The sequence below is a fragment of the Tursiops truncatus genome, chromosome 10 (assembly GCF_011762595.2).
Source record: "Tursiops truncatus isolate mTurTru1 chromosome 10, mTurTru1.mat.Y, whole genome shotgun sequence".
NCBI lineage: Eukaryota > Metazoa > Chordata > Mammalia > Artiodactyla > Delphinidae > Tursiops > Tursiops truncatus.
The window spans coordinates 86,554,217-86,566,354 of NC_047043.1; the positions used below are offsets into that span (position 1 = coordinate 86,554,217).

Here is a 12,138-nt window from a genome sequence, read left to right on the forward strand (position 1 = left end):
AGTGTTCCTCAGCTGCGGGTGTAGCATCTCTCCTGGCTAAATCATATCACTTCTGTGGGACTTGGGGGTGAGCCCAGGAATATCATGTCTTCTGCTAGCATCCATGGAAGAGTAGCAGCCTAGCTTATTAGCTCGTAAGTAGGGTAAAATAAAATCCCAGACTCAACAACTTTATCCCCCTTGGCCTATAATGTTCTGGCCAGGAAGTAGGGGCAGACTGCAAGAGACATGATATAACTTTAGAAGTATTTGCAAACAAGCCACTCTCTCCAGGAAGAAAAGACTGAGGAAAAACCTACAAGTTAATGATACTTCTCCCGGTATTAGAGGGCATCAAGGATCTGTAGTAGAAAAATAGCACTGCTTAAGAGGAATAACGTATTTTGTGAAAGACTCTGGGGAATAGGGAATTAGACTGGAAACTTCACATTCCCCTATAGATCAGAGAAGTGAATCTGACCTCTGCATGTGGCAAAGAAAGCAAAATCAGGGTAATCGATTGACCTGTGTTGACAAAGGCTGAGTTTAGACAAAATTTGCTTTAGAACCTATTAAAGGTATTAAGCATAAAAATGGAAACATCAAATGGAAGTAGGAGGAAAGACTGCCTCTAAGATCCAAAATAGCATTTCAGAAAACTGCCTGTATCTTCAGAATAAAACAAACAAATAGATGTGGCTTCAATCAATCAGAAACAGAAATTCATAGGAAAGAACAACCTGAAATAAATAGTATTTCAAAAAATGGGACAAATAATCCCTTTCAATCCTTTTAAAAATATAAATAAATCAAACATACAACTAAAAGATGCAGGAAAAGTTCCTGAATTGTGTATGAGATGTCTAAGTTTCGATATAATAAAATAATTTTTCAAGTTGTAAGCAAAGCAAATAAAAAAAGAGATCTAAACCCATCTGTATGCTGGAAATATATATATTTATCTTTATATATATATATATATATGTTTTTAGCTAAAAGAATGAAGAAAAAAATTATCCCATAGTCAACCAAGAGAAACAAAAAATAATTACAACAAAAAAAGGAGGTGGGGGGCTTCCCTAGTGGCACAGTGGTTGAAAGTCCGCCTGCCAATGCAGGGGACACGGGTTCGTGCCCCGGTCCAGGAGGATCCCGCATGCCGCGGAGCGGCTGGGCCCGTGAGCCATGGCCGCTGGGCCTGCACGTCCGGAGACTGTGCTCCGCAGCAGGAGAGGCCCCAACAGTGAGAGGCCTGCGTACCGCAAAAAATAAATAAATAAATAAATAAAATTGGGGGGACTCCAAAAATTTAAAATTCTGGCTACTAGAGAAGTAAACTTTTATAAATTAAAAAGTAATTTTATAAACTAAAAGATAAACTTAAACTTGTGTAACATCAATATGACATATAGCTATCAAAATGCCCAGAGAAGATACAGGTGAAAAAAAAAAACAAAAACCTGTTCATAGACGGAAAAGAAACAGAGGAAGCAGAAGAAAGAGCAAGGAAGTTTGAAAAACGGAACACACAGAATATAATGGCAGGAACAAAACCAACCATTGCCATTATAAAAACAGAAGCAATAGAATAAGCCATGCATTAAATGACACATCATCAATTTATTAACAGTCTGTGGCAATTGGGGGAGATTACTACCACATTATAAGAACATGTGCATTCTAATTTCAGAATAATTGAGGTGTAAAGAACTAAAAGAAATCTTAGAACCAAGGTAATGCTGATATGCATTATATATGAAACATACAACAAAAACAAAGGAAGAGAGACTAGTAAGAAGAAACAAAAATTAGAAAATAGTCGAAAGATAGATCAGGAAGATAAACACTAAATTAGGTCTCTGGTCCCAATTCTAAATTCCCTGCTAAAAAGCATGTGGTTTTCTCAGGATGGGACATGGCTTCACCCTGGTCCAATTAACAAGGTACAAACTTGGCTTCCAGAGCCAGGCCTCAGTGGGGGCCTGTGTTGAAGGTCATCATGAGCTGGGCAAAACTGCAGTGGAGGTCAAAGACATGTCACGTTCTTTTCTTTCTCACTGTCTTTGTTCCTTTATATTTTCAGATTTGTTAGATGTAATTCTCTAATTTCAATGTTCTGCCAGAACGAAGGTCATGCCTGACAATTCGTTCATATGCATTTCAGTTCTAACATAGTACAAAGCACAGAGTAACTAATGAATAAATACATCCTTAACTAGATTCTTTTTCCTCTCCTAAACAGAATCCTTACAAAACAGTAAAACAGATAACACACACACACACACCTACATTCACATACACCCACATTCACATACACACACATTTTAAACTCTGATTTGTACAGTATATAATTCAATCGTATTGAATTACTTTCTCAACCTATTTCCTTAATTAATAAATTCCACATATTGTTGCTGAAATCCGAAACGACCGCACAAATTCAGTTATATATTTTTAAATGTTGGACTTATATGTGTGAACATATACTTACAGGCAAACTGGAGTTTAGCTTCTCTGCTGACAATTGTTCCAACTGAATTTGTTGCAAAACATTGATAACTTCCTGTATCCCAATTTCTGTTGGGGTTAATAACCACAAGATTTCCTCCGTTCAACTTATAACGATACTCCATACTCAGATTAATATCGCTTCCATTCAGCTGCCATCTATAAAACAAATGTCCAGGATTTTCCCCTTAGTATATTTAAACTTTTTTAAAAATCTGCATTATATAATCTACTTTAAACATCAGCTCTCTTATAAATGAAAGGCAACAAATATATCATTCAATTATTACATAAATGAAAAATCAAACATGCCTAAGTTTTGTTATCAGAAACCAAAGGTTAAATTATAGTAGAAAGCACAAGAGAGTAGCATCTAAAAGCTAACGATTTTTCAAGATTTTCTGAAGAGGTGAGAATAATTTAGTTTGTTCACTAGGGGGAAAATTAGGCTTGGTCTGTATAGACAAAGATGAAGTAGAAAGTTGAGGTAATTATATCATGTACTTCAGGCCAGTCTCATGCTGCCAAAGAAGGGGGAAAAGAGCACATTTCTTTGATTTATCCAGACTGACTGAGCACATTTAATAAATTAATTGGGTAAGTGCTCAACTATCCATTTCAATTTGTCTGAGTAAATACCTGTCCCCGAGGCCCTCCGCTCTTCTAAGCCATCACAGTGATATTTACTAAATGGTACACTGTGGTAAAAGATTCTAAATGCCACCTAGGGGGTCGGAAATAGTAAAGGCACTAACCCCAGAGCCATATTTATCAATGGGAAGCCAAAATAAAAAAAGAAAGAAGCTGGTTTTTAAACAAGAGTTTTCAAATAGAAAAACCAGAATTTTTTCAACAGCAAGCACACCTGACACATCCAACTAGATTATTACCTTTAAAAACTCATTGCACAATCTCAAGAACACATCCATTGTATAAATTAAGCCATCTGTCTCCTGGAGGACTTGATTTTTATAATCAAATTACACTGGTATCCGTTCTATAAATTTTAGAGTATTATGGCAACAATCTCAATTGCTTTTCATAATAACTTTGAGGAAGTGGTTAATAAAATGACCATTTCACAGATGAGGATTTCAATAAAACAGCTGAGTGAGTTTGCAACTCTCCCCAAACTATTAATTACTGGATCAGAACTAGTACCCATTTGAATTCTAGCCCAGAGGTCTTTAACCATGTCATGGGTCATATAAAAATTGTATTAATATATTAAATATTTAACCTGGAAATAGTAATATTGTGAAAGCATAAAAAGAGGTGAAATGTGAACATTATCACAAACCAAAGCACCTAAAGGTAAATGAAATATTATACAGCTGAGAAAACGCATGAGCTTTTGCAAACATAGAAAAAGTCTTACAAAGGTGAAAACATTTTTTACGGTGCAATGTGATACTATGTATATAAAGTTTTAAAACATATAAAGTAATATTAAGAATGTATTAAACATTTTAAGATGTATGAAGATGAATCACTTCAAGTTTAAGGTACTTTAGAGCTCTCATGGAGAGAAAAGTGAGAAAGGGTTATGGGGCAAACACTGGGAAATTTAGCTTTTTTGGTTTAATTTCCTAAACTGAATAGTGGTTATATGGATGCTCATCATTACACTTAATTATATGTTTATGTCATTTTCTATATCTGAAATAGTGCATAATAAAATTTTAATAATGGAGGCTACAGAAAATGAATAAATTTAGAAGTTTAGTTTCTACAGCTCAAAGCAATATTATATCATTTGCTCATTTTAAAAATCAAGACTTTCTTGATTTTTCTTTCTTTATGCACATACAAGTCTCCCAGGTCTAAAGCAATATTTCTTCTGAGAAATCAAAATGAAATTAAGAGGAAAAACTGGAGGCCCCATGTCTATTCTTTTGAACGTAAAAGAGCAAAATTACAAAGAAATATGAAAAAGCCATAACTGCTTTCTCGTTTGTGGCAGACTTCCGCCATGGGTTTGATTCTGCTTTGTTTGTAGAGTATCTCTCTTATGCTCCTTCCCAAGGCAAGTCCATATTTGCATGTCCATTTTAGGTCACTTTCTTCTCTCATGACTTTAATCCTGCCCTTAGAAATCTGAAGTCGAACCACGAACACTTATTAACCCTTTTCATCATATTCCTGCCCAAATCCTAGAACCACAGAAACTCAGAAAAGGAAATGAAATCAAGGGAAATTGTCCATCTGCATTCTGTCTGAATACTTTGCACTCGATATACAACGTGGTCGGCAGACCAATATCATCAGCATCCTCAACACCATCTGAGAGTTTGCTGGAAATGCAGAATCTTGGGCTCTATCTTAAATCTACTAAACCAGAATTGGCATCCTAGTGAGATCTGCCAGTGTTTAATATGCCCATTCAAGTTTGGATGAACTGGTCTATAATATCCCCAAGAAGCAACCATGCCTATAAGGGACATAGATAAGAATTCCCTGCTCTTGATTTAGCCTATTTCATATTCAACAGCTATGATTAGAAAAAGCAACCTTCCCTTCCTGGTGAAAAAACATTTATTGAGTGACTATATGTCAGGCAACTTTCCAGGTTCTAAGAATGGGGTGAAAAAGGACCCTGCCTTCATGGAACTTACATTTTGGGGGAGACTTTTTTATGATTCATAGTTCCTACCCTTTCCCTCTTGTCCAGTCCCAGGCTCTATCCAATCCTACCATGTAACAGCAGAAAGAACAGAAATGAAATTCAGAAACAAGTGCTCCATGTTTTATGGGTTGGACTCATCCCTCACCAGCTGTGTGACCATGGGCAATTAAGCTAACTCCTTTAAGCCTAAGTTTTTAACATGTAAAATAAAGAGAATGTCATCTTTCCCATAGGATTGTTCTATCAATTTATTTAGACAATGTATGTAAAGCCGGTGGCTCAGGGCAGCCAGCCAACAAATGGGCCGGCACCACTGTTAACAAGGGAGGAGGTTCCATCTGTCTGCTTTGTTTTTCTCTTCTGCCACCCTCCTAGAGTAGACGTGGGTTATTCGTAACCTGCTTGATTCAATGCTTTTGGTCATCTCCTCTCGTGTGGAACGGGCTGTGTCTTCCACATAGGGTTTGTCTGCATTTGTACCTGCCTGAGAAGTCAGGGAAACATGGGACGAAACACATGCTGGGCTTGACCTTCAAAGAATAAATCTGATAGTAAATCACAAGTGGGTGGGTTGAATTTTTAAGCTGCAAATGGCTTGCCAGTTACTAAATGGTTTAATACTTGCAGGGGAGGAGGGAGGGGAGATCTCCTCTAAATGCAAAGCAGGAAAAATATAGTTAATTTCACATACTTTTTGAATGGAAAACTCTCATGACAAAGGGTACTTGTGGCTTTGTTACCTACAAAGAACAGTTTGTACCAAGGAAAAAGGATTTCAGCTCCAGAGTCTAGAATGTTTACGGCCTGATGAAGCATGTCTGATGGCTTCATTTGAAAATTCTGTTTTCTTGTTTAGCTGATGAATAATAAAGGTACAATGGCTATGTGGAAAATTGTAAAGCTAAATAAAAATATAGAGAAGCACTTCTTCTTGCCCATTTAACAGCTGGAAAGATTTAGAGATCATAAAGTATGTGGGAAAATACCGTATTTCAGTAAGTGTCTAAGATCTAAAAGCTATCATCTCAAAGTTTTGACTGAAGATCCAAAATGGAAAACATTTCTTCTATTATGCATAAGTGTTTCTTACTTCTTTTAGCTCAGTCTTTGTCATACAGACAAAATCTCTATATTATTTCACTATGTGAAGAGGTAAAAGCTACTCTCTTTTACGTATGCTTCTGCTAGACCGAAAGTATAAGTGCATTTGTTTTAGCAAACTCTTCGAGCAAAGATATACTTGAGATACTCTGAAGAAGGTTAATTTTCTTTTAACAAAGCAATATCATTATTTCTCTCCTCCTTAACACTATTCATCATTAAATGGAACTCATCCCCAGGTGATATAAAATTTCTTAATATCTTATTAAACAATGGTTGTTTTTCCTCTTGCTGAAAATATATGAATTCAAAAGGGTTGTCTTGGTTTAAACTCTGCAATGTGTAAGCAATCTCTGGGCCTGGGCATCGAAATATTATTTTATCCTGAGGAAAGAATGTACTTAAGTTCCTAATACAAAATATTCATATTTGGGCCCGATTTCTGAATATTTCTAATATGATCTTCTGTATAAGAAATATCCATGAAAACTGAAGGCACACACATATACTCCTTAGACAAAGAACGTGTCCAATAAATCTACAAATTAGACTTAATTCCTTTGCAGTAAATTGTAATCCAGCTGTTCAGAGTTCATGAACATCATGCATGGTGGTAAGACTGTGACAGGTAAGTGGCACATTCGGGTCATAAATTTGGGAAGCTTTCAGAGGTAGACACTTTTAGTTTTGCACATTCACAATCCTTTGTAAAAGTTACAGATGTCTACCTTACGAAGGAATTTTGAAGTTCCTGAGGACTCTAAAATCTCAGAGTGAAATCTTTTTGAAATATGGAAATTGTTTAAAACTTCATAAAAGTAACATTTGCATACCCCAATTCCATTCCAAAAGGCTTAATGCAGTGATCTTCAGTAAAAGAAGACAGCTCTGGGGCTCTTGGGGCTACGTACACCAGCATTTCAATCATGTAACATTTACACTGTGCTCTAGAATCACACTAACATTGTAGCTTTAGCTCAGTGGCAAATGTCACAAGATTAAGCACCTCTGCATAATCATCATCTTGTAACACTCTTGAATGATCTTGTAAGTTCACTGTCTGCCTTCAGTGATCAAACGCTCATTCTACATGAATTAGGATTTGCTTTTAGAATCCACAGGTAAGAAATGGTTTATTATTCATATTTCACAGCTCTGATTCTCAGGCAATGAGCTCTCATCCCCCTTAACTGCTTGGTGCGGAGCTTATATGTGAATTTGTTTCTAGGCCAGTAACTTGAGGTTGGGGGTCTGGAAGAAGTCCTGGGCCACTTACTCTGATCGCTGACCTGAGGCAGCATGGATTGGATCAGTCCACTTCTAAGTCTCAGTTACATCCTCTACACAACAGGAAGCTGGTATCGACCTCATTGGAGAGAGGCTAGGGAGGTAAAGTGAGCATGAAAAACCGGGCCAAGCCTGCCACGATAGAACTGTCAAGGCTATGGCACCTTTTCCCCTAAAAATCTCAAATACAATTTCTTTAAAACATCGTACAGGCCCTCAGGTTAACAGTTTTTGAATCTTGAATATAAAACATAAGGTATGTGACATGAGAGATATTTCAACTGGTAGTTATTACTTTTAAGTGATGAAAACTACAGTGGTGACTTCCAGGAAATAACTAAAACATCAGTAACTGAGAGCACGTGAATCGCTGCCTTCCAACACAAAGAACAAACTATGTGTAAGACTGTGTGTGTGTATGTTTGTGTGCAAACACAAATTTACATAACAGTGAGTTAAATCAGCATAAAAAGCCTAGATTCTCAGTGTTGAGAGGTGCTTTTCAAACCATATAAGCCCCATTGGAGGATGACTGTCAATCACTGCTGAATTCCCACCATCGGGCATAATAGGTTATGCATGGTAGGTGCTCACAGAAGCTTCCTGAATTGGAGCAATCTTATTTTACCCTCTAACCTAGCCATCACTAGCCTCCATACAGTCGTCCCTAACTGTGGCCATCCATATTACCAACAAACATCTCAAAGACAGGGAATGAATGCATAATTATTTTCATTTACCATACGAGTTGTTATTTAATTTACCATACTAGCTATTACTGTATATGGCAACCTCTTACAAAAAACCACACTAGTATGGAATGAAAATAATGAAGATAAACATAGCTGTATCTTGTTGTCAGTATAATTTAAGGCACCGAGTCCTAAACTGGGTCTTCCACTAGAACTTTGTAACAAGTCACCCTTTGAAATTGAAACTAACAAAACTGAGTGACAATAAACTGGGTGACATCAGGTAGTTTCAAAATAATCCCAGGATGTCATTCAGCTCATGGTTGATTGTATTAATACTGTCCTTCAAGATATCTACACCCATCTTATAAAGTCTGGTCAGGAAAATGGAAACAAAAACAATATTCCAAAGAAAAACAAATATCACGTGTTAGACTTTGATCTAAAACCAAACAAAAAGGACAAAATAATTTACTAACATCTTTAGGGGGCTGGGGCTGGGTTTGGAAAATATGCCCACATTAAATACTTGTTAAGTCAACAGGCAATACTTTATTTGGGGTTTGAGAGGAAAATTAGGAATTTAGTCACAGAAGCAATTTGTGGTTTTAGATGCAGCTTTCAAGTTAATAAGCAAATGAATTTGTGTTCAAATGCAATGTTTGTTAATATGTTTACTGAAGTGATGAGAATAATTGCAGTCCTTGAAAGAATGAATGTCTGAATTTGCATATTCAATACTTTATCCAAAAATAACTAGTTAGGCTTCAGCAATTATTGCTGAAGATACAAATGAGTTAAATTGTGATGCTGTGTTTTTAAAAATCAAGTTTTTTAAATGTGTTTTATGACACAGATTCCCATTTGTCACTCATTGATAAATTTTAAACATATATAATAAAAAAAGGAGGCAAACAGAGATTAAAGCTACACTGCGATTAAAAACAACTGTTCAGTTTACATAGGTAAAGCCTCGTTTAAATTCATCACTGATTGTCTTTCAATTACTCTGAGAATTATAGAAGACGGCTGCTATTTCTGCCTTCCCTGCATCCATTTCAGCTTTTTCTGGTAGCATCTTTCTCCTCCTCCTTTGAAGAGGCCACTCTTCCCAGGGCCCAGGAGTGGCCAATGAGCACAGTCCGTATCTCAGGCCTTAGTGATTAGTCAAGAATACAACTGTGACCCAACTGATTTAACTTGTGTTTGATCAGTATGTGTCTTCCTTCCCCCTTGCCTCACTACCAAAACATAAGACCAGCAGCAAAAAGATGTTAATTTTTTAACTGTCATCTTTAATATCTAAAATCTAACCTCCACATTTCTCCTGGGTTCTGACTGCTGACAGTATTAGCTATGTTTTTAGTTCATGTTTTTCTGACGCCATTCAGAGCTTTTGATGACTCTAACAGGAAAGATGTCCTCTTTTTCCAGTTAATATTCTGTGGAGGATATAAGTAGACCTAAGCAGTCATCTTTGTCACCTCAAGGGCAATCTGTCTTAAAATAGAGCCAAAAAGAAGGACTCAATCCAAATTTAAGAATATCCTACAGAATAAACAATGGACCACTTCTGATCCTGTGATCCCTCGAGACACTCTTGACTCCCGAAATACGATCTAACCCCAAACTGCCTCTCTTTGTTTCCTCCCTGTTAACTTCATTCCATTTCTTTTTTCACGCCACCAATTTAGCTTTCACTGTTTGCTAAGCATTCTGAATGTAAGGATGAAGAACACACTGTCTTCACCTTGAAGGAAGTTACATCCGACCAGGCAAACCCACTTCATTTTGGTAAGTTTTATAATCCAGGAAGGCCTAGGTGCAATGGGCAGTACATGGCTGAAGCACGGAACCCAGCTCTGAGGATATCGAGAAGGCTTCATGGGAGAGACAGTAGCACAGCCAAGTTTCAAATGCCCTGTAAGAGACACTGTCCACCTCTGCTTGCCTCAGGCACCAAAGAAATTCTTTCTTCTTTATGGTGTGCGATCATTCCAACCTTGTAAACGTTTCATTGCTCTTAGTAGCTGACTCTGTGCGGGGCCCAGAGCTCATCAGCTAGAGAAGTCAGGATGCTAAAAGGAGTTGAGCTTGAGGACAGGCTCAGAGAATTGGGCCTCGTAATCTAGCAGAACAAATTACATTTCCTTAGGGCCAAGGGAATTTAGAGGAACAATAATTCTTACTTGCCTTGAGCACAAAAGTAAAATAACAGTGACATCAGATCTTACGTGGCAACAAGATATACATAAGGGACAAATTGCATATAATCAAAAACATACTTTAAATATATTTCACATTTCATTAAATAGAATGTATCATATATTATACACAATACATATGCTATATATGCTCTATCCTATACACTGTATGTGGTTCCATGTATAGTATTATGGGGTGGGTCTCCACACGGATGTGTGTTTAGATAACGAGTAAACACCTTACATTTACTCCTTGAATAAATGGTGAGCAGAAATTAGTCCATTATTTTTTCTTCGTTCTTAGACTGAATGCATTTCAGTAAATTAAACATGTGCAGGATGTAACTCCATTATAGGGAACTTAAAAGGGAGAAACTGTGGCTGAGAGATCTGCATTTTGCAATGTTATATAGTCCTTACAACATGTATATCCAAGATTCCTCACACTGTACTTTATTAAAATTATTTGTTATATAAAGCTGGAAGAGAATGATGCTCTGGCTGCTTCCTTGTGATGAGAGAAAAACAGAAGAGCATTTATAGAAAAGGGCTGTGGATCCAAGGGTCAGAGTAGAGCAGTGCTGTCTGATAGAACCTTCTGCAAGCACCACAAGTTTCATCTGTGTTGTCCATTACAGTAGCTATTAGCTACATGTGACTGCTGAGCACTTGAAATGAGGCTGCTGTGACTGAGGAACTGAATTCCCAGTTTAACGGATTTAAACGTACATGGCCACCCCCTTGGCTACCGGCTACCATATTGGACAGCACAGCCTGTAAGTCTCCAGCTAGACTAAACTTTGTGAACACAAAGGCCACATGGGACACATTCACTTTTAAGGCTTATCTTCTTTGGCCTACATTATATTTAAAAAGAAAAACAGTCAACATTAGAAGTAGTTCAAAAAAGACAGTTTCTCAATTTTATACATGTCTTGAAAAGGTTTTGTAATATTGGACCATGATTCCTGGATGGTAACAACTGGCTAGTGTTAAGGGGCAGTCGTGACCAGTGGACGGACTTGTGGCTGAATGTGGGACGGTCTCCAGTCATTATTCAATATGTCCATATGTTCCTAAGGCAGGGCCACCTCTTTTAGTTTTGTTACTCACCTGGTCCCCATTGGCATTTGAATACTATACTCCAGTGTAACCCAAATATGCGGTCCCTTTTAATCCTGAATGGAATCAGTAGAGGTGACCAGGGAGCCTCCTGTTTGGGATCTTTCATCTTAGCAAATGATGGGCATTTTTAACCCTTTAAAAATTGGAGAAAATCCTTCCCATTTAAAAAAGTTATTAATACTTCCTCAGGGTAACCTCTTTCAGCATCGTCAGCAATTAAAATGAGACTGAATACTAATTAACCTTTAAATACAGGCTTTGGGGCTCAGGCGGGAAGATGCAAAAGAAGGAATAAAATTCTCAATTAAACCCTAAAACAAGTAATTTCTCTTGAGAATTTCTGAACTTTTGGATTTCTAATATGGCCAATTAAGAGTTCTTTTTACCCAGTGGGATAATAACAAAGACAAGATTTCTCATCAGAGAAGTTTGCCTCAGTCTATAAGACAAGCTCTGGGCTTTCAAAGGACATTCTTTTATAAGACTCATACACTTTATTCTGAAACTTGGGAAATGTGTTTGGACTGCTTTTAATTTACAGCTTCACACGAACCACTAATTTTCCTCCTTGATATCTTTCTTTTCCCTCCCTCCCTCCCTCTCTCTATCTATGTGC

At 37.2% G+C, this 12,138-nt stretch overlaps 1 protein-coding gene across 8 annotated transcripts in view; it reads right to left on the reverse strand.

Annotated features, from left to right (window-relative positions):
• CNTN3 (contactin 3) overlaps positions 1 to 12,138 on the reverse strand; it is a 321,933-nt gene that overhangs the window by 189,798 nt on the left and 119,997 nt on the right. For all 8 annotated transcript variants that reach the window (XR_004528605.2, XM_033865296.2, XM_019947642.3 and 5 more), the window contains exon 4: positions 2,471 to 2,646. Coding sequence is in view for 7 of the 8 variants with exons in the window: in XM_033865296.2 (XP_033721187.1) it covers positions 2,471 to 2,646 (176 nt within the window). In the remaining variant the exon portion in view is untranslated. The remainder of the gene's footprint in view (positions 1 to 2,470; positions 2,647 to 12,138) is intronic.